The sequence below is a fragment of the Urtica dioica genome, chromosome 2, assembly GCF_054948205.1.
Source record: "Urtica dioica subsp. dioica isolate 48M chromosome 2, U.dioica_male_clone48M_v1_H2, whole genome shotgun sequence".
Lineage (NCBI taxonomy): Eukaryota > Viridiplantae > Streptophyta > Magnoliopsida > Rosales > Urticaceae > Urtica > Urtica dioica.
In genome coordinates this window covers 54,448,539-54,470,026 of record NC_142757.1, presented here as the reverse complement: position 1 = coordinate 54,470,026, position 21,488 = coordinate 54,448,539, and the positions used below count along the sequence as shown (strand labels likewise).

At 34.0% G+C, this 21,488-nt stretch overlaps 3 protein-coding genes across 4 annotated transcripts; all 3 read left to right on the top strand.

The window, feature by feature from the left end:
- The first annotated feature begins 657 nt into the window (after positions 1 to 657).
- LOC149405757 (pathogenesis-related protein R major form-like) lies at positions 658 to 1,438 on the top strand. Its single transcript, XM_089607874.1, has 3 exons — positions 658 to 764; positions 972 to 1,179; positions 1,400 to 1,438. Exons 1-3 carry the CDS (start codon positions 658 to 660, stop codon positions 1,436 to 1,438), a joined length of 354 nt encoding a protein of 117 aa, XP_089464000.1.
- Positions 1,439 to 8,261: 6,823 nt separating this feature from the next.
- On the top strand, positions 8,262 to 9,954 carry LOC149405756 (uncharacterized). Its single transcript, XM_089608024.1, has 4 exons — positions 8,262 to 8,435; positions 8,567 to 8,610; positions 8,870 to 8,992; positions 9,082 to 9,954. The coding sequence occupies exons 1-4, from the start codon at positions 8,408 to 8,410 to the stop codon at positions 9,274 to 9,276; spliced, it is 390 nt and encodes a 129-aa protein (XP_089464150.1). The 5' UTR covers positions 8,262 to 8,407; the 3' UTR covers positions 9,277 to 9,954.
- A 2,062-nt stretch (positions 9,955 to 12,016) lies between these two features.
- LOC149405755 (Cystatin/monellin superfamily protein) lies at positions 12,017 to 13,478 on the top strand. 2 transcript variants are annotated; one of them, XR_016295583.1, is made up of 5 exons: positions 12,017 to 12,136; positions 12,259 to 12,302; positions 12,546 to 12,668; positions 12,758 to 13,026; positions 13,267 to 13,478. XR_016295583.1 is itself a non-coding variant. In XM_089608023.1 (4 exons), the coding sequence occupies exons 1-4, from the start codon at positions 12,109 to 12,111 to the stop codon at positions 12,950 to 12,952; spliced, it is 390 nt and encodes a 129-aa protein (XP_089464149.1). In that variant the 5' UTR covers positions 12,017 to 12,108; the 3' UTR covers positions 12,953 to 13,474. The 2 variants fall into 2 exon arrangements, 1 of the variants encoding a protein (XP_089464149.1); XM_089608023.1 differs by having other exon boundaries at positions 12,758 to 13,474.
- The last annotated feature ends 8,010 nt before the right edge of the window (positions 13,479 to 21,488 follow it).

Genomic DNA, 21,488 nt, shown 5'->3' with positions numbered 1-21,488 from the left:
CCGGTTTGGATTTGCTTAAATTTTTAAACCGTTTTTAGTATTTTTTTTTTCTTTTGTATAAGATTGATTAAAGAATAGAAAAAAAAAAAAGAAAAAAAAAATCTACAGTAATTTTCTTTCTACTTTGGAGTATCATTCCTGTATTTTCTATTGTCACATATATCATCAATAATATTATTAGTAACATCAGGAAACAAGAAATACTTATAATTTCAGTTTACATTTTCTATTAACAATAAATTATCTATTTTTTTCTTTTTCTGAAGTCACATTCTATATGCTCTTTCCTAGACGCTAACTACAACAAATATTGGCAACAACCGTAATAATTACAAATATAAAATCTAATAAACCAAAATAATATATATTTCATTCATATGATGAATTCATGATTATACTAATAAAATGTCTCGTACTAATAAATCAAAATACGGTGTACTAACAAACTAAAGTAGACCACTACTTGTACTGATTTTTCGAAGCAGATCGATCCGTTCTCTTCTTAGCTTTCTTCCGTGATAAAGTAGGTGCACTCCGAGAGCCAGATCCTCATTCGGCTCGCAATTATCACAACCCTAGCCCTATTTCTTCCTTGGACGTCCAACGCGGCACTGTGGTGGGGCCCTCGAGTGCCAAAACTCTGGGAAGCCACCGAACATGCTGGCGGAGTTTGCCCTAAATCAGTTCCAGAAGGACTTTATCGACATTTCGCTCATCGAAGGCTTTAACCTTCCCATGGACTACACCGGTTGCCGCTCCATCAGGTCTCTCTACGGCAATTTCGCTATATATATATGCATTTGATGAAGCTAATAACCCTCGGCTATTATAATGAAGTAGTTTACCATATAATGCAACAAGAAGGGCATGAATTGCTGTTTTATTTACCCTAAATAGTACATATTAAATCATATTACATGTCTATGTATGCATATTTAACGGCGTGTGTGTGATTAATGATGTATATATAGGTGCGCGGCGGACATAAACGGACAGTGCCCCGTAGAGCTGAGAGCTCCGGGAGGGTGTAATAATGGGGCCCCGTGGAACCACAGGGGTTTCTTCAAGCAACGCTGTCCCGATGCTTATAGCTTCCCCGAGGACGACCCTTTGCCCTTGAACATGAACAAAACCCTAATTGATAATAATCTCATCTCTTTACTTAAATCTATCACTACCGTGTGTGAGTTACTATGAATAAATTCGTGCACTATGTTATCAAAAGATTAACTTCGCTAAGTATAATCTATACTGTACTCATATAAAAGGAAAGTATAAACGTTGGGGATTATCAAATAATATCAAATACGAGACTGCGTACGTGTTTCATCTTTTGGTTATGAACACTCTTGAAAATCATTTTTCCCTGACTTAAACTTCATAACCCATACTTCTTTAGTCGAACTCGAAACAGATCATCCACAAGATCTACCTCTAGTTGTCATAGTCTCCAATCATGTACATATGCGGACGAACTAAAGGACGATATATTACCTCACTCACGAGATGAAAGCTCCAAAGAGCAAAGACTTGTATTGATGATGATATGATGGTGGAGATTCATGGTGGATGACTTGTATTAGAAATGTAGACACATTAGGGCTCCTAAGACACATTCCGTCACCGGAGAACAAATAATACAAATGGTTTCAAATATACTAATAATAATAATAATAATATTAATAATAAAATATAAAAAGAGTTTTATAAGCAACTAGGCCACCTAAAACGTTAGGTTTGGGATCTAGCCTATGTTTGGAGTTTTTTAGGGAAATAGCCAAACGTAATAGGTGGCAAATTATGTTTTACTTTTTTGTCCTCAGTTTTTTAATTAACATATTTTTTTTCCTTTTTTTGTGCGTTAATTGTTAGGCAGTTATTTTTCTTTTGAATTAGTATCCACGTTCAATATCTCTCTCTCTCTCACTCTCTCTCTCTCCAGCCACTCCACAAAAAAACTCTGGGCGTTTTCTCTCTCTCTCTCTCCAACCCGAGCGTGGCTGCGCCCGGCGAGATCGGCACCGGGTGGCGTCGGCCTAGGAGCGCCAGGGAGAGCCGAGTCGACCGGCGTGGAGGCGTTCTCGGCGAGGCGGGCCCGGGCGAAGGTGCGCCGGCCCTCGTCGGCGCTGTCTGCGCCGGAAGCATCGCTAGAGGAGACCGAGTCGACCGACGTGGAGGCGTGCTCGGCGAGGCGGGCCCGGGCGAAGGTGCGCCGGCCCTCGTCGGCGCTTTCTGCGCCGGAAGCATCGCCATAGGAGACCCAGGCGGCTCTGGAGGCGCGCGCGGCCTGGGTGGAGTCGCGCAGGTCGCGCATCTCAGATCTGGTTTTTTAAAAAATAGTACAGACTGTGTATGATTTATTTACAGTTATTTCCATTTATTTCCATTCAAGAATGAGATAATTTCCGGTAATTTACGTTTATTATCTGTGTTGACAGGTTCTCAACAGTAACGCCAATCTTGGTGAGCCGTTCTAGATTAGCGTGCCACGTATAACAATTTTGAAATTTTCTGTTATTTTATATTATTATTGCCTATTATTTAATAATATATTCATTATTTCCATTTGATTAAGTAAAAGGGCAAATTAGTCTATTAATTATTGACACCTAAGCACGTTGGCTATTTCCCTAAAAGTTATGAAACATAGGCTAAAAACAAAATCTATAGTTTCAAAGTGGCTATTTTGCTAATATAAAAATATGTATTCCTTCCCATAGTGCACCAGCCTTTCTTGGCCGACCATGTCCCCGGTGCAGATCTCTTTTTCCCGGTCTTAAAACTTTTTTTTTTTTATAAATAAAATATATTATTGTAAAACCCTAATACTATAGCTAATCATGATTATATATATATATATATATATATATATATATATATATATATATATATAAATTATACAGTTAATAGTATACCAAATTTAAATTGCTCTTCTATAATATAGCTAATAAGATCTCATTTTTTTACAAGTCCAAAAGACTATAACAAGTTTCTAAATAAAAAAAGTAACACACGTCCACCCCACCCCCAAAAAAAAAAAAAAAAAAAAAAAGACTAGATAATAACTATCTGATATGTAACGTTCTAAATTTATATTGAATATAATTAGCCGCCCTGAACACTTTTTTTTTTTTTTTTGCTTAGTCGGGGGTCACAGATGCACAAGATATAATTTTCTGGTCACTCTCTTTGTTTAAGTCTTTCTTCTCCTCATAAGCCATGTATGGATTTTTCGTGCTCCAAACCCTTCCTCTCTACACGAGATATAACGATCGTCCTAGCACGGATGTGTTATGAAATTGTATTTCCTATTAGTGAGCTATTATATTTTATGTAATTATGATATAGCTATTTATGAATGATTTTATTTTGTCAATTAATTTTGATAATTATTATGTAATTGATATGGAAATAATGGGTGGATACTAAATATAATTGATTAAGGGAATTATGGGATTCCTTATAAAATTATATATAAAGATAAACAATGGTTATGGTCCCCAAAGCAAATCAAAACCGTCTATACTCTTCTCATATAGAGTTAGGCCTTCAGTTTTCTCGTTGGAGGAATAAAGTGATTTTGCAAAGAAAAACCACGTACCACCCGGCTCGTGTTCGTCCTACCACCAATCATCAAAGTTTTTCCGCATCAAGTGGTGATCGACCAAGATGGATCCAAGTATTCTTTTAAGGGAAAATAACACATTTATACCCTGTGTTTTAGTGAAATGTCAAGTTTAACCCTCGGTTTTCAAAAATGTCGAGATCATACCCTCTGTTTAACTAAAATGACGAAATTATACCCTCTGTTTAACTAAAATGACGAAATTATACCATGAAATGAATAACAGCGTCACAAATCTCCCTTTCATTGATATTAACTCTTATATAAGAAAAATCGAATCAAATCTAAATCAGCACCCTAACTTCCAAATTCTCAATTTTGAAATAAAAATAGCCTTAAATTGAAATTAAATAATAAAACTCATACTTTCTAAGAAATGACTTCATTCTGTGTTCGAATTATAACTCTAAATCCTGGATTCTCTGTTCGAATATGCGATTTTGATGACTATCAACTATCGATGTTTACCCCTTGCATCTTTCTGTATTCTTCACGATTAAGAGACTGTTGTTTATTTTTTAGTTTTTAAATAAATTACATATATGGCGCGAATGAATAAAGATAATTGGTGTTTATATATAAATATTATAGTCCACGTCAATGAAAAATCAATAAAAAGAATATTCGTGACACTGTTGTCTATTTCAGTGTATAATTTCGTCATTTTAGTTAAACAGAGGGTATAATTTCGTCATTTTAGTTAAACAGAGGGTATGAACTCGACATTTTTGAAAACCGAGGGTTAAACTCGACATTTCACTAAAACACATGGTATAAATGTGTTATTTTCCTTTCTTTTAATCCTTAATAATCTAATAACATGTTGATTATGGGAATACTATTAGTATATAAGTTTTCCATCAGGATGTTCGTTACAAGAGCGATGAAGAATATAGACCCACTTTTCAAAGACTCGGAGCACAAGCTTAACACTGATGCTTCGACATATTAGGAGAGTTGAGTTAAAATTGTAGTTTACATTTTTTATTGGAAAAATTATATTTTTGGCCCCTCAATTTTGTCACTAGTAACAAGTTGGTCCCTGAACAAAAAAATCTACAGTTTTACCCCTTCGTCATTGTAATTGTATTGTAGTTGATCCTTATGTTACTTATATCGCCAAAATAAACGAAATTTGATCGTGTGTCTATCATGTGTTGGATAAAAATTAAAAAAATATATATTGGTAATAACGTGAATTCGTAACATTCGAATCCATTCGGTAGTGTTTCTGAGACGGTTTGGCTTTCATGAAGCAATTGTCGCCACCATCGGTAAGTAATTAATCTCTCTCGAAATGGGTCTCTCACGAATTAATCTCTTATGTTATAACCAATATAGAATTGTTTTTCAACACATGATAAACACACAATCGAATCTCATTTATTTTGGCGATATTAGTAACGTAAGGACCAAATATGATACAATTATAATGACGAATGGGTAAAACTACAGATTTTTTTGTTCAGGGACCAACTTGTTACTGTGACAAAGTTGAGGAGCAAAAAATATCATTTTTCCTTTTTTATTTTATAGAAACAGTAAATTATCCCTTTTGTTGTTTCAGATCACATTCTATATGTTATTTCGTGGACGCTGCGAATAATTATCCCCGAATTTCCAAAATCATGATATCTTACTTTCTGTATGAAATTAATGTTGTGGACCCTAATTTAGTTGGATTGACTTTTAGTCGTCGATTTTCGATTAAGTAAAATATATTATAGTAAAAAGACTAAAATAGACATGTTCTTAATAATTGAATAATAATTATTAATATGCTTATATATATATAAATAATATTTTTGTACGAGGATATTACAGTAATTTATATAGCAAACTTAAAAACACTTTTTCTAAAAACTAAGAATCCTACATTTTCCATCTCATGTACAAAATCTAAAATCGCTTTTGAAATTTTTTGTAAAAACAGGTTTGTCAAACACCAGATAAGCAGTTTAGTTTTTTCTATAAGCAAAAACAAGGCTTTTTAATCCTAACCAAACGCAGCTAATACCTCCTGCATTCGCTATAAATTTAGCAAACGGTCATGGACGTTATTGACCATAACTGTCATATAAATTGTATTATTCACCATCTATCAGAGCTGACATCTTATATTATTTTGCTTAGTTGATTTTCAACTTTATGCTTGTTAAATTTTTGGAACACGTTTAGAATTTTGTATAATCCAATGAATTCTCATTAGGCATTTTTTTTTACTTATAAACATAGTTTCACTAAATAAAGCATTTATTCAAATTGAATAAAAATTATCATATCTTTAGAATGAAATATATTTGAATTGTGAAACAAGCTAATTTTCGAGAATGAAATGAACAAAAATAATTTGTCCAAAGCAAATTTCGTCTAAAACACAATACAACAAGAGTACTTAAATAAAATGTCTTTATAACAATTTTTTAGTTTTTGAGTGGAAAAAAATTGAAAACAAAAATAGAAAACATGTTTGGTTTAAGTTTTTGGAAAAAAATTTCTAAAAATTTTGAAGTTGTTTTGTAAAAGAGTAAAGAAAACTGAAAACAAATAAAATGTGTTTTTGGAAAAAAAAATTTCTTCTCTTCTCTCCTCCTTCTCCTCATCTTCTCTTTTCATTTTTTCAAAAACAAAAATAAAAACTATACCAAACACTTTTTTTTTTCAGTTTTTTCAATTTCTCAAAAACAAAAATGAAAACTGTACCAAACAGCTTTTTGAAAACAACTGCAAAATAATTTTTCAATATAACTACAAAAATTAAAAATAGAAAACCAAAACTTTTTGAGTTAACTACCAAACACAACCTAAAATTTTCAACTGCTTTAACTTCAATTTTTTGTGATTACCCACATAGATGTATATTTCACCGTAACTTAACTTTCAACAATTTAGGCAGGGGCAGACTCACATTGACTATGTGAGTGGGATAGTCCCCAATGTGACTCTGATAAAGATGAATAATAATACTCGTAATAATTAGTTAATTGATTACACACTTACTATGGCAACTTGATTGCAATATCTTTCACATTCTTAATAAAGTATTTTACGAATAAGTTATTACTTGTTAAATAACTTCATAATATCACTTAGATTTAAATAGGCTTGTAAAAGAGCAATTTAAATCAGTCCACAAGTTCCAAAAAGGCTTATGGTATTTGTGTACATAGAGATACATGAGCCTTGGATTTGTTTGATCAAAGCTCAATATGATTGATCAAAGCCCGATACGATTGGAGCTTTTCTCAAATAGAAAATAAATATTACATAGTAAATATGTTCCGATTTTGTGAATATTTAAGATAGTAATTATTTATGAGAGTATCATGAAGATATTCTCTATTGTTCTATTTATAGAATAGTATATCTTATTGTGAGAAACAAATAATGTATTAATTATGTTATTTATTGGAGTATCATGAAGATATTATCTACTATTCTATTTATAAAATAATATCTCTTATTTTGAGAAATAAATATTATGTTATTTATTGAGATTATCATGGAGATATTATATATTAATAAATTACCTGATTAATATATTCTAATGTGATAAGTAAATAAATATCAGTTATGATCCGAATATTCTATTTATTAAAGTATCTAGAAGCTATTTAATTTGTTCTATTCATAGAATAAATATATCACAATAATTAGAATAAATTCAAAGGAAATCGAGTAAGTGCATATCCTATTTGAGGTAAGCTAGAAAGCTATAAATATGAGGCTTAGGTTAAGACAAAAATCGCCTAACTGCACCATTCCACTCCTGGAATTTTGGCAGCCCCTCCCCACTGGCTTGGACGTTTTTCTTCTATCCCCAAGTTGAAAAATTCGTTCGTACCATTTCCCAAAAAAAAAAAGAATTATTTGGACACCTTGTTGGAGTAATAAGTGAGAAAAGAGTTAGCCCACACATTGATCTCTGTCCTTTCGGAGAAAAGAGTTTGTTGGATGTTAATATTTATGGGAAGTATTAGTATCGAAGCAATTTTTGTTTACTCTCGTGTTTAATCGCAATGAGAGATTTTTCTCATCTATTTCTAGAAATATCAGACATATCCCTTCAGTTTAATATAAATGACATATACCTCCCCTAAAAAAATGTTATATTACAAATATCACCTTTTTCGTTTATTTTTTATAAAAAAAATAATTTGAACTCCTCAAAATACCCTTAATAGAATAAATATTTATTTACTATTTTATTAAAAAAAAATCAAAATCTCTCTTTATAAACAAAATCCTTAACTTTTTATAAAGAAATTTTTTGATTTAATTTTTTTGAATATAGAATAGAAAATAAAAAATTATTATGTTAATGGTATTTTGGGGAGCTCAAATTATTTTTTTGTAAAAAATAAACGAAAAAGGTGATATTTGTAATATAACATTTTTTAAGGGATGTATATGTCATTTATATTAAACTGAAGGGATATGTCTGATATTTCTAGAAATAAAGGAGATAAATCTTGTATTTCGATTAAACACGAGAATACTCACGATATTTTCCCAATTATAGAAAATTGAGTCGTATGTCCACATCCAGTCGGGCCAATCTTGAGGCCCGGTTCGCCGGCAAAATCCTGGCCAGGTTATAAAGTCGGTACTTAAAAACTTGAAGTCCTAAATCTCGATCAGAAATCAGAACATTCATTCAGACCTCTCTCTCTCTCACGAACCCTAGATTTAACATTCTCTCTCTCTCTCTCTCTCTCTCTCTCTCTCTCTCTCTCTCTCTCTCTCTCTCTCTCTCTGTTGGCTCGCTCTGAGATCGAAATTATGCGCCTCCGCCACCCCAGACCTACACGTACGTACTTTCCTTTATTTATTTTATTATGCTTACGTTTTGAAGAATTAAGAATTATGCAGTGAATAGAGGTTGATGGAATTGTGTTGTTAATTAACCCAAATTAATATTCTCAAATCGTTCGCTTGCAGCTACCGAGGCTCGACAGTTCGCAGATATGATGGAGAGATATGAGGTATTATATAATATGATCTGGTTATGGTGTTCGGTTTTGATATAATCTGGTGATGGTTTTTATGCGTGTGTCTGTGTTAGGTAGATATTATGTTGATGGAGATACGCTTGTGAAGAATACATAATGGTCTTTGTGTGTGTGTTTGTCTGTCAGGGATATTATGTTGATGAAAATAATCTTGTGATGAGTATGTAATCTGGTGTTGGTGCTCAGTTTTGATAATCTGGTGATGGTTTTTGTGTGTGTGTTTGTCTGTCAGGGATATTATATTAATCCGAATACAACTGTCAGGCTTATTGGCGGGATTAATCCTTGCAAGAGAATTAATGGTAGGATTACGAAGGCAGCTGAAGCCGGACTCGCCCACTACAACGAGTGTCATGTCTGTCTGATTTCTTATTCTTTGTTTGGTAATTTATCGTGTGAGGGTATATTAGTAAAAAGTGAAAATGTGTTTGTATTGTTTCTCAGGGCACTGATCTGACAATTACCAATATCGTGAGCGCTAATCGGCAACTTGTAGCGGGATATAGGTTCTTTGTAACTTTTGAGGCGTCTAACGGAAAGTTTTTCGAGACGAAAGTTGTCTCTTTGTTTGGTGTTCCCAATCCGAGAGTCGAAGAATGCAGGCTTGCGGTCTACTATCATCCCAAGTCTTTGGCTTGAGTCCCAATGCTTCTCTAGGAAACTCATCTTTTCTTTGATCAAACTTGTGCTTAAGCTTTGGATTTCTTTTCTCAAGTAAGCTCGAATTCAATCTTTATGAGCTTTATAGTGATCCTGGATTACGAACTCCAATTTCAGAGTATAGTCCTACATCCGAGATCAAGTTCGTCGGGCTTATATGCAAAGGGGTCCTTGTCAACCTCGTAATCATAAGTTTTTATTAACCGCCGGGAGAGTCAACCGAGAATATTTGTTGCTGATTTGTTTATTGAATATTCTAATTGGTTAGAATATAATATAACTAAAGATGTGGCATTCTGCCTTTTTTGTTATCTTTTGGGCCCCGTGGGACAACAGGGATTTCTTCAAGCAACGATGCCCCGATGCTTACAGCTTCCCCGAGGAGAGGAGTACCAACACTTGCCCTGGTGGAACCAACTACAGGGTTACCTTTTGCCCTTGAAAAACAACCCTACCCAATATCTCTCTACTTAAATGTACATGTATATGTATATGTATATGTATATGTATATACATGTATATGTATACGCATGTGTGTTGTGTTGCAATGAATAGATGCGTGCACTACTTGTTGCATTAGAAGAAGGGTTTTTATGGAAGAAAAAAGAAATCTAGACGATATCAAGTGGTGTTTGTATAATGTTTTTGTTTTTATTTCCGTGTATTTGTACCTCTGAGTAAGTACTTGTTGCATTAAAAGAGCTGTTATGGAAAAGTTTACTAGAAGCTTAGGAATCCCACATCGAAAGTGAATGAGAACTAACAAGACCTTATAAGGTCATGGGTTACTCCTCTCATTGCCAATTGGTTTTGAGATGGAACCACATGATACTTTCACATGGTATCAGAGCCCATTAAGCCCAAACGGGTATCCGATCCAATCGTTGGGATTCGGCCCAAGATGAGCGAACGCAAAGAGCCGTCATCTTGAGGGGACGTGTTAGGAATCTCACATCGAAAGTGAATGGGAACTAACAAGAGCTTATAAGGTCATGGGTTACTCCTCTCATTGCCAATTGGTTTTTAGATATCTATGTATTGTATTATCTATCATTTCAACATACTTGATATTTTTCGTGGCTAAAATTGCTTTATCCGCGACTCTTTGGGATTTAGCCACAAAAAATATGGCGGCAAAAAAGTATTTTTTGTATTGGAACCAGAAAGAGTGTGAATTGGGATGATACCTCCCGCATTCGCTATAAATTTAGCAAACGGTGTTATTGACCTTATATTATTTTAAATTGTATTACTCACCATCGATCAGAGCCGACATCTTATATTATTTTGCTAAGTTGATTTTCAACTTCATGCTTGTTAAATTTTTGGAACATGTCTAGAATTTTTAATAATCCAATGAATTCTTAGGTATTTTTTTTTTTTACTTATAAACACATCTTCACAAAATAAAGCATTTATTCTAATTGAATAAAAAAAATTATCATATCTTTAGAATGAAATATATATATATAATTAAATTGTGAAACAAGCTAATTTTCGAGAATGAAATGAACAAGAATAATTTGTCCAAAGCAAATTTCGTCTAAAACACAATACAACAAGAGTACTTAAATAAAATGACTTTATAACAATCTAAAATTTTCAACTGCTTTAACTTCAATTTATAAAAAAGCAATTTAAATCAGTCCACAAGGCCCAAAAAAGGCTTATGGTATTTGTGTACATAGAGATACATGAGCCTTGGATTTGTTTGATCAAAGCTCAATATGATTGATCAAAGCCTGATACGATTGGTGCTTTTCTCAAATACAAAATAAATATTATATACTGAATATGATCCCATTTTGTGAGTATTTAGTATAGTAATTATTTATGAGAGTATCATGAAGTTATACTATATTGTTATATTTATAGAATAATATATCTTATTGTGATAAACCAATAATGTATTAATTATGTTATTTATTGGAGTATCATGGAGATATTATCTACTATTCTATTCATATAATAATATCTCTTATTGTGAGAAATAAATATTATATTATTTATTGAGATAATCATGGAGATATTCTATATTAATAAATTACCTGATTAATATATTTTAATGTGAGAAATATATAAATATCAGTTATGATCCGAATATTATATTTATTAAAATATCTAGAAGATATTTAATTTGTTCAATTCATAAAATGAATATCTCACAATAATTAGAATAAATTCAAAGAAAATCGAGTATTAGTATTAGTATTTATGGAAAGAGTTTGTTGGATGTTAATATTTATGGAAAGTATTAGTATCTAAGCAATTTTTGTTTAGAGAAATTGTCTAATTTGCTACCAATTTCATAACATTTTTCCATTTTTCACCAAAATGTTAATTTTTTCCAAAATGCCGCCTCTATGTCAACAATATTGACATCTAATAGTGAAAGATAAACATAGATGTCCACATTGTTGACGTAGATGGTGGCATCTTGGGAAAAATTAGTATTTTGATGAAAAATAGAAAAATGTTATAAAATTAGTGACAAATTAAGCAATTTCCCTTTTTTTACTCTCTCAAAGATTTACAAATAGATTTGTACAAAATTATGGTTTACGTGCAAAATTAGAAATTAGATATTTCAATTTCTCATTTAGAAAATTGAGCCGTATGTCCACATCCAGTCGGCCCAATCATGAGGCCCGGTTCGCCGGCAAGATCCTGGTCAGACTATAAAGTCGGTACTTAAAAACTTGAAGTCCTAAATATCGATCAGAAATCAGAACATTCATTCAGACCTCTCTCTCTCACAAACCCTAGATTTAACATTCTCTCTCTGTGTCGCCTCGCTCTGAGATCGAAACCATGCGCCTCCACCACCCCAGACCTACACGTATGTACTTTTCCTTTATTTATTTTATTATGTTTATGTTTTGAAGAATTAAGAATTATGCAGTGAATGGAATTGTGTTGGTAATTAACCCAAATTAATATTCTCCCATCGTTCGCTTGCAGCTACCGAGGCTCGACAGTTCGCAGATATGATGGAGAGATATGAGGTATTATCTAAATGATCTGGTGATGGTGTTCGGTTTTGATATAATCTGGTGATGGTTTTTGTGCGTGTGTGTGTGTGTGTCTGTGTTAGGTAGATATTATGTTGATGAAAATAAGCTTGTGAAGAGAATGTAATCTGGTGATGGTTTGTGTGTGTGTGTACGTGTCTGCTAGGGATATTATGTTGATGAAAATACGCTTGTGAAGAATACATAATGGTCTTTGTGTGTGTGTTTGTCTGTCAGGGATATTATATTGATCCGAATACAACTGTCAGGCTTATTGGCGGGATTAATCCTTGCAAGAGATTTAATGGTAGGATTACGAAGGCAGCTGAAGCCGGACTCACCCACTACAACGAGAGTCATGTCTGTCTGATTTCTTATTCTTTGTTTGGTAATTTATTGTGTTGAGCGTATAATAATAAAAAGTTAAATGTGTTTGCATTGTTTCTCAGGGCACGGATCTGACAGTTACCAATATCGTGAGCGCTAATGGGCAACTTGTAGCGGGATTTAAGTTCTATGTAACTTTTGAGGCGTCTAATGGAAAGTTTTTCGAGACGAAAGTTTCCTTTTTGGTTGGTGTTCCCAATCCGAGAGTCGAAGAATGCAGGCTTGCGGTCTACTATCGTCCTAAGTCTTTGGCTTGAGTCCCAATGCTTCTCTAGGAAACTCATCTTTCTTTGATCAAACTTGTGCTTAAGCTTTGGATTTCTTTTCTCAAGTAAGCTCGAATTCAATCTTTATGAGCTTCATAGTGATCTTGGATTACGAACTCCAATTTCAGAGTATAGTCCTACATCTGAGATCAAGTTCGTCGGGCTTATATGCAAAGGGGTTCTTGTCAACCTCGCAATCATAAGTTTGATTGGTTTGTTGAATATTCTAATCGGTTAGAATATAGTATAACTAAAGATGCGACATTCTGCCTTTTTTGTTATCTTTTGGCCCCGTGGAACAACAGGGATTTCTTCAAGCAACGATGCCCCGATGCTTACAGCTTCCCCGAGGAGAGGAGTACCAACAGTTGTCCTGGTGGAACCAACTACAGAGTCACCTTTTGCCCTTTGAAAAAAAACCCTACCAAATATATCTCTACTTATATATATATGTATATATATATGTATATATATATATGTATATATATATGTATATATATATATGTATGTGTATATGTATATGCATGTGTGTTGTGTTGCAAGAATAAATGCGTGCACTACTTGTTGCATTAGAAGAAGGGGTTTTTTATGGAAGAAAAAATAATCTAGACGATATCAAGTTGTGTTTGTATAATGTTTTTGTTTTGATTTCAGTGTACGTGTTACTCTCTGAATAAATGCGTACGTGCATTACTTGTTGAATTAAAAGTTGTTATGGAAAGGTTTACTAGAAGAGATTTAGTGTATTGTATTATCATCACTTTCATATACCTGACATTTTTCGCGGCTGAAATCGATTTATCCGCGACTCCCAAAAAGTATTTTTTTTGTTTTGGAACCAGAAAGAGTGTACTCCGGGACGATACCTCTCGCATTCGCTAAATTTAGCAAATGGTCATGAACTTTATTTACCTTAACTGTCATATAAATTATTGTATTACTCACCATCACGATCAGAGCCGACATTTTATATTATTTTGCTAAGTTGATCACTATCACGAGTGGGCCAATGCTTAAAAATTAAATCTTAATATCTTATATTGTAAATTTAAATTTATATAATTTTTTTTCATATTTACCTCTTAATTAGAATACATTTTTTCTTACACACCTCTGATAAGTTTACAACTTTTAATGGTTACAATTTTTTTGAAAAGTTATAACCATTAAAATGACTTGCAACTTTTCTTTAAATGGCTTACAAATTTTATATTTTTAGCTCAAAATTATAAAATTTAATTTTCAAGCTACAACTCATTTAAGAAACAATCATATTCAAAAAGTGAAATAATAGTAAAGCAAGTTGCTTCAATTTTGTCTAAATTGCTAGCAAGTCCTTGAAGTTCTAAGAAATTTTCACACTCAAAATAAGCTTAGCTCTGAATAATTAGCCTCTTTCTTATAGCTTTGTCGCTGATAATACATAGATTATCTGCCATTGTATTAGGTGTTTGAGATCCACAACAACTGTTCATATACGGTATGGGCGGCGGCGATCCCGGGCGGGAGCAAGAAGCTGGATGGCGGCGAGAGGTGGTTCATCAACGAGAAGGAAGGCCTTCAAGCCGCCCAAATATGGGGCCGGACAAACTGCAGCTTCGACGCCGCCGGAAACGGGACGTGCGAGACCGGTGACTGCGGCGGCGCTTTCGAGTGCATTCAACGATGAGGCTCTACGTCGATGGCATGGAGAACGGCTATTTTTGCATCCGTCATGCCTTCGACGTAGAAAGGAAGAATCATATCAGGGCACTACACAAACAATATGGTTCGAAAAATGAAATAATAGGGATTACTTATCAACTTGTAAAAACCAATAATCAACGCACTCTTATCCCTTTGAAAACCGAAATCCTAATTATTTTAAACAAAAAAAGAAAGAAAAAACCTAACTCTATAGGTAAATAACTCCCAACAGCAACATCCTAGAGAACTACATCGCAGGAAACCACATGAAAGACTACGTGTACTACATTAAAAAATAAATATACATTAAAAAATAATAGATATTGTAAATAGTTTTCCATCCATATTAACGTGTACTACATAGGCTTTACGACGTCAAATATCGCATTACGCTCAATTCTTGATCTCTGAGATAGTAAAAAAATTTGGGAGAATGGTTATTTTGGCATCCGCCATGCCTTCGAGCTCGAGAGCAATGAAACTCTCACTGAAAAACTCCAATGGCACAACAGAGAATGAGAAGGGAGGTTTCGTAATGGGATCGGCTGGGCCCGGAGTCGTAGCTATTGGCCGTCATTCTCTGCAAACTTGACGCGCGGAGTTTGTGCGGCATTGTTCAGCAATGTAGGCTTTTGCGTGACGCTGGTAGTGAGGATAATATATGTGGAATTCTTTATGTGCAAGTAAAAATTGTTCTCCTTCCACATTTTTCCTTATTTCCAAAAGAATTAGTATTTTGTAATTTGAAACGCTCCGAAAATGAACTATGTATTATTTTACAAATCAGTTAAACCTAGTAATAACAAAATAGTCAGGCGATTTATGAATATATGAAAAACAAGAAAATGACAAGAAGACTAAAAACCTGCGGTTAATAAAAGAGAGATCTATTGGGTTTTTTTAATCGGATTCCCATTTTTTTAGGATTTTACATTAGAAAAGGCCGATTTCTTGCCTACAAATGGTTGGAAGACATTTTACACGGCTAAAAGATTACGTGTTGACAGGAATGATAAATTTTTTGACAGTCTCATAGATCAACATTTGAGCGTAATATGCGATGTTTGGCATCGTAAAGCCTATCAATTCATCCGCCCACAGTTTGGCGTCATTACCCCCATCTGATAATGTATTCCAAACAAAGAAATCTATAATAAAAAAAATAATAGATATTTTAAAGAAATGTATACCATTGAAATATAATCTTACTTTGTAAATAATTTTTCATCTATATTAAGGCGTACCACGTAGGCTTTACGACGCCAAGTATCGCGTATTACGTTCAATTGTTAATCTCTGAGACCGTAAAAAAAATTTCTCATTCCTGTCAACGTAGCCGTTCTCCCAAATTTTTTGACTTTCTCAGAAATCAACAATTGAGCATAGTGTGATATACGACGTCATAAAACCTACGTAGTACGCGTTAATACGGATGGAAAACTATTTATAAAGTAAGATTATATTTCAATGGTATTCATTTCTTTAAAATATCTATTATTTTTTAATGTATATTTATTGGTTTAAAATACATTATCAGATGGGGTCACCAAACTGTGGATGGATGAATTGAAGTGGAGGAAAAATTATTCGTTCCGTGAAGTTCGTTGCAGATTTCTTCCAGTTAGAGAGGAGCTCCTTAAAGAGGCATGCGCTGGAAAGACGATTGTGGTGTATGAGGTGCAGCCCATGGGGGACCCAATGGACTCCTCCCAATCATATTATTGATGTGTTTTGTTAGAGGATTAGCTTAGAATATTGACAATCTTAATACTTTTCTCTTGCTCCCTAAAAAAAAAAATACTTTTCTCTTGCATTTTTTTATGGTCTCAGAGATCAACAATTGAGCATAACGCGATGTTTGGCGTTGTAAAGCCTACACAGTACGCGTTAATACGGATGGAAATCTATTTACAAAGTAAAATTATATTCCAATCATATTCATTTCTTTAAAATATCTATTATTTTTAATGTATATTTATTTGTTTGGAATACATTATCTGATGGGGTAATATCACTAAACTGTGGACGGATGAATTGAATTAGGGAAGAAATTATTCGTTCCGTGAAGTTCATCACAGATTTCTTCCGGAAGCTGTGCATTCAACGATGGGGCTCTACGTCGAAGGCGTGTGAACTAAGGCTACTCATTCCGGCATACCAATCTTGTCATTCTCCACCGACCAAAAATGGAACAAGTAAGTTTTTATTTTTACATGTATGTTTTTTTTAGATTTAATCTAATTTTGTGCCATTAGTTCAAATAATGTAGTAATACCTTTCTCTTGCATTTTTTTATGGTCTTAGAGACCAACAATTGAGCGTAACGCGATATTTGGTGTCGTAAAGCCTACATAGTACGCGCGCGTTAATGCGGATGGATATCTATTTACAAAGTAAGATTATATTTCAATCGTATTCATTTCTTTAAAACATCTATTATTTTTTAATGTATATTTATTTGTTTAGAATACATTATCAGATGGGGTAATATCACCAAACTGTGGACGGATGAATTGAACTAGGGAAGAAATTATTCATTCTGTGAAGTTCGTTACAGATCTCTTCCAGAAGCTGTGCATTCAACGATGAGACTCTACGTCGATTTCTTCTCCAAGATTTACTAATAGATTTGTCCAAACTAGAAATGAGTTATCAAATGGTAGACTTTACTCTTTAGTATACACAAATTAAAGATAAAGACTTTACTCTTAAGTATGCACAAAGTAAATATGATTTTTTTGCGTTATCTCCCCTTGTTCTCTCTCCTCTTGTCTTAACCCCACAAAGATTTTAGATTGCCTTCTTTTTTTTTAATGTTTAATAAGTTAGAATTTTTTGTTATATTTCTAAGTCGGTTTGTACCCATCACTTAACTTCTGTCTTACTTACATTATTTTCTCGACGTAAAAATAGGAAGATTGGATGTTAATATTAATGGAAAGTATTAGTATAGAAGCAATATTTGTTTACCTATAGAGTTAGGTTTTTTCTTTCTTTCTTTGTTTAAAATAATTAGGATTTCGTTTTTCAAAGGGATAAGAGTGCGTTGATTATTGGATTTTACAAGGGGATAAGTAACCCCTATTATTTCATTTTTCGAACCATATTGTTTGTGTTGTGTACTTATATGATTCTTCCTTTCTACGTCGAATGTGTTGGTGGATCGAGCGCGCATCGGACACGAACGATCGCTCCGACGCGCCTCTTTTGAGATGATTCCACCATATAACCATATTAATGCGGAAAAAATAATTAATTACGCTGATCATAAGCTAATTAAATTATGGTTATAATTAACAAGATCTAGTTATGTTTAATTAATTTAATTCACGTGAGCATATAAGTCAAGCAACCGATATAGAGCGAAAAACGAATACTTACAGTTTTTGGCTCACGAACTGAAAGCTTTCACAATCCGTCTTCGTCTTGAGTCGTCTTGATGAAGGACTCGAGGATGACACCTTAGTCTTCCGAAACGTAATCTCCGAGGCGAATAAGAAAGATGAGTGGGCACAGTCTTTATCTCACTAGATCACGAAACTAGGTGTTTCGAGATCTCGCTCTTATTTTACTAAGAATGGAAACGAATTTCCGAGGGGAAGAGAAGCAGAAGTGCACGGCCAATGAGGGCTAGGTTGCACGAAATTATTAGGTCAAAATCCTTAATTTTTGCCTTCTCATGAACCCCTATTTATAGTAGTAAAAAGGAGATATTCATGGAATCTTCCAGAATATTTTATTTCATTTTATTGTGTTCACACTAGTGGATTAAATCTAGGCCATTGGATCTCAACAAGTGAATCCTACTTTTCCTCTCATCCATCAGATCAATATCTATGGGATATTATTCTTTTATTTAAATAGAGAATAATTTATTTAGTGAGATAATAAAGGAGAATATATTATTCTCCTAAATATTCTCCTAAATACTTTCATTTAAATAAGGAGAAAATATAGGACAATATCTTATATTTTTCTCTCTCCTTTATTTAAACAACTAAAGAGAAAATATTGGTAAATACCAATATTATGAAATTCGAATTTTAGGCACACGGCCAAGGGGATTTGCGCAAACCCTAGTGCAAAAATTCCCAAATTCGGTTTTTCATGTGTGCAAGGCCTAATTGCTTAAAACCCAATTAATTATTTATTTACTTGGTCCAACAATAAACAAATAATTAATAATTGTTTATTTACTTGATCAAACAATAAATAAACAATTCTACCATAAATATTTATTTAATTCTGCGAATACCCGTTTTCCAGAATTAATGCTGTCAATCACAATTACAGCAAGTGAGATTAATAATGATAGACATTATTATACGAAAGTTCTTATCCGCCTTTATCAGAGCCGAATCGGGGACTATGGACCTAGTAATAGGAGCTTAACAAATCCGATGAAAAAGACGAAATAGTCCTTTCTCTTTTGTCCATCGATTCGTCTAATCTTGGTCAAATACTCCACCTTGTAAGCCAAGACTGAACTCTCCTTTATACTAGAATTATATTTACTCATCGTGACGAGTGTCCACTGATATAGTCAGTTCGTGATCAAGATCCTCCAGGTTCAACCCGTGTCAAGAGAAGTCAATTTTTCCGTTATACTTCTCTTGATACATATCAGCCCTAAGCATTGTTGCTTCCCCAGCGAAAGATTCTTTCGAACGTTACTTACTTCGAAAGTGCTAGCAATCTATCGGTTTTGGAATCAACCCTTAGGTGAGTGAACATTAACCTTCTTTCGGGAAGGCTGGATTCCGTATCTGTAAATCACTTCCCACTCGAATCATGCTCTGAGAAAACTCCCAAGACATAAGCTGTGATTAGCATGAATAGCCTTTTAGCGAATGAGTCAAAGAGCCCAGTAACATAACCCAGTGTCCATGATCACTTCAGGATTTAGATCAAGTCTCACCGTGACCATCATAGTGACCTCGGTTAGTGTGTCGTAACGGTCCTTAAACGACACATCTACACCAAGACCTGTCCAAGTCGTACACTTACCACAAGTGTAGAATGCTCCCACATAGTGATCAGCCTTCACCTATGTGTTCCACATATATGACTTTAGATATAGCTTTCCAGGCGTATATCAGTCATCGACCATGTTTTAGCACACCGCCCGAACTCAAGTGCCCAGCACGTGACTCAGTTTAATACGGAGGCTATGGAAGATAGTTGTTATTGATTCTAATTATTTAGAACTCAACCCACTAATCATATAATGCTAATAAAGTAATCTTATTATCGAATTTAGTAATCATTTATTCATTATCTTCAAGTGGGCAATATTCCTAACAGAATGCATGATGGATGCCAAAATAGCCGTTCTCCATGCCATCGACGTAGAGTCTCATCGTTGAATGCACAGCTTCTAGAAGAAATCTGCAACGAACTTCACAAAATGAATAATTTCTTCCCCAGTACTTCAATTCATTTGTCCACAGTTTGGTGACATTACCCCATCTGATAATGTATTCCAAACAAATAAATATACATTAAAAAATAATAGATATCTTAAAGATAAATAGATTTCCATCCGTATTCACGCGTACTATGTAGGCTTTACAACGCCAAATATTGCGTTACGCTCAATTGTTGATCTATGAGACCGTATAATATTTGGGAGAACGTCTATGTTGACATGAATAATAAATTTTTTGATGGTCTCAAAGATCAACAATTGAGCTTAATACGCGATATTTGGCGTCGTAAAGCCTACGTACGTGGTACACGTTAATACAGATGGAAAATTATTTACAAAGTAAGATTACATTTCAATTGTTAGGAATACATTATCAGATGGGGTAATATCACCAAATTGTGGGCGGATGAATTAAAGTTGGGGGGGGGGGGGGATTATTCTCTCCGTGAATTTCGTTGCAAATTTCTTCTGAAAATTGTGCATTCAACGATGAGGCTCATGATGGATGCCAAAATAGCCGTTCTCCATGCCATCGACGTAGAGCCTCATCGTTGAATTCACAGCTTCTGGAAGAATTCTGCAACGAACTTCATGGAACGAATAATTTCTCCCCCAGTTCAATTCATCCGTCCACAATTTGGTAACATTATCCCATCTGATAATGTATTCCAAACAAATAAATATACATTAAAAATAATAGATATTTTTAAAGAAATGAATACCATTGAAATATAATCTTACTTTATAAATAGTTTTCCATCCGTATTTACGTGTATAACATAGGCTTTACGACGTCAAATATCGCATTACGCTTAACTGTTGATCTCTGAGACAGTCAAAAAATTTGGGAGAACGGCTATTTTGGCATTCGCCATGCCTTCGAGCTCGAGAGGAATGAAACTTTCGCCAAAAAACTCTAATGGCACCATGGAGAATAAGAAGGCAGGTTTCGCAATGGGATCGGCTGGACCCGGACTTGTAGCTATTGGCCTTCATTCTCCGCAAACTTGACGCGTCGAGTTTATGCGGCATTGTTCAGCAATGTAGGCTTTTGCGTGACGCTGGTAATAACAACGCAATAATCAGGCGATTTGTGAATATATGAAAAAACAAGAAAAAGATAAGAAGACTAAAAACCTGCGGTGAATAAAAGAGAGATCTATTGGGTTTTTTTAATCGGATTCCCATTTTTTAGGATTTTACATTGGAAAAGGCCGAATTCTTGCCTACAAATGGTTGGAAGGCATTTTACACGGCTAAAAGATTACATGTTGACAGGAATGAGAAATTTTTTGACAGTCACATAGATCAACATTTGAGCGTAATATGCTATGTTTGGCATCGTAAAGCCTATGTGGTACCCGTTAACACAAATGGAAAGTTATTTACAAAGTAAGATTTTATCTCAATGGT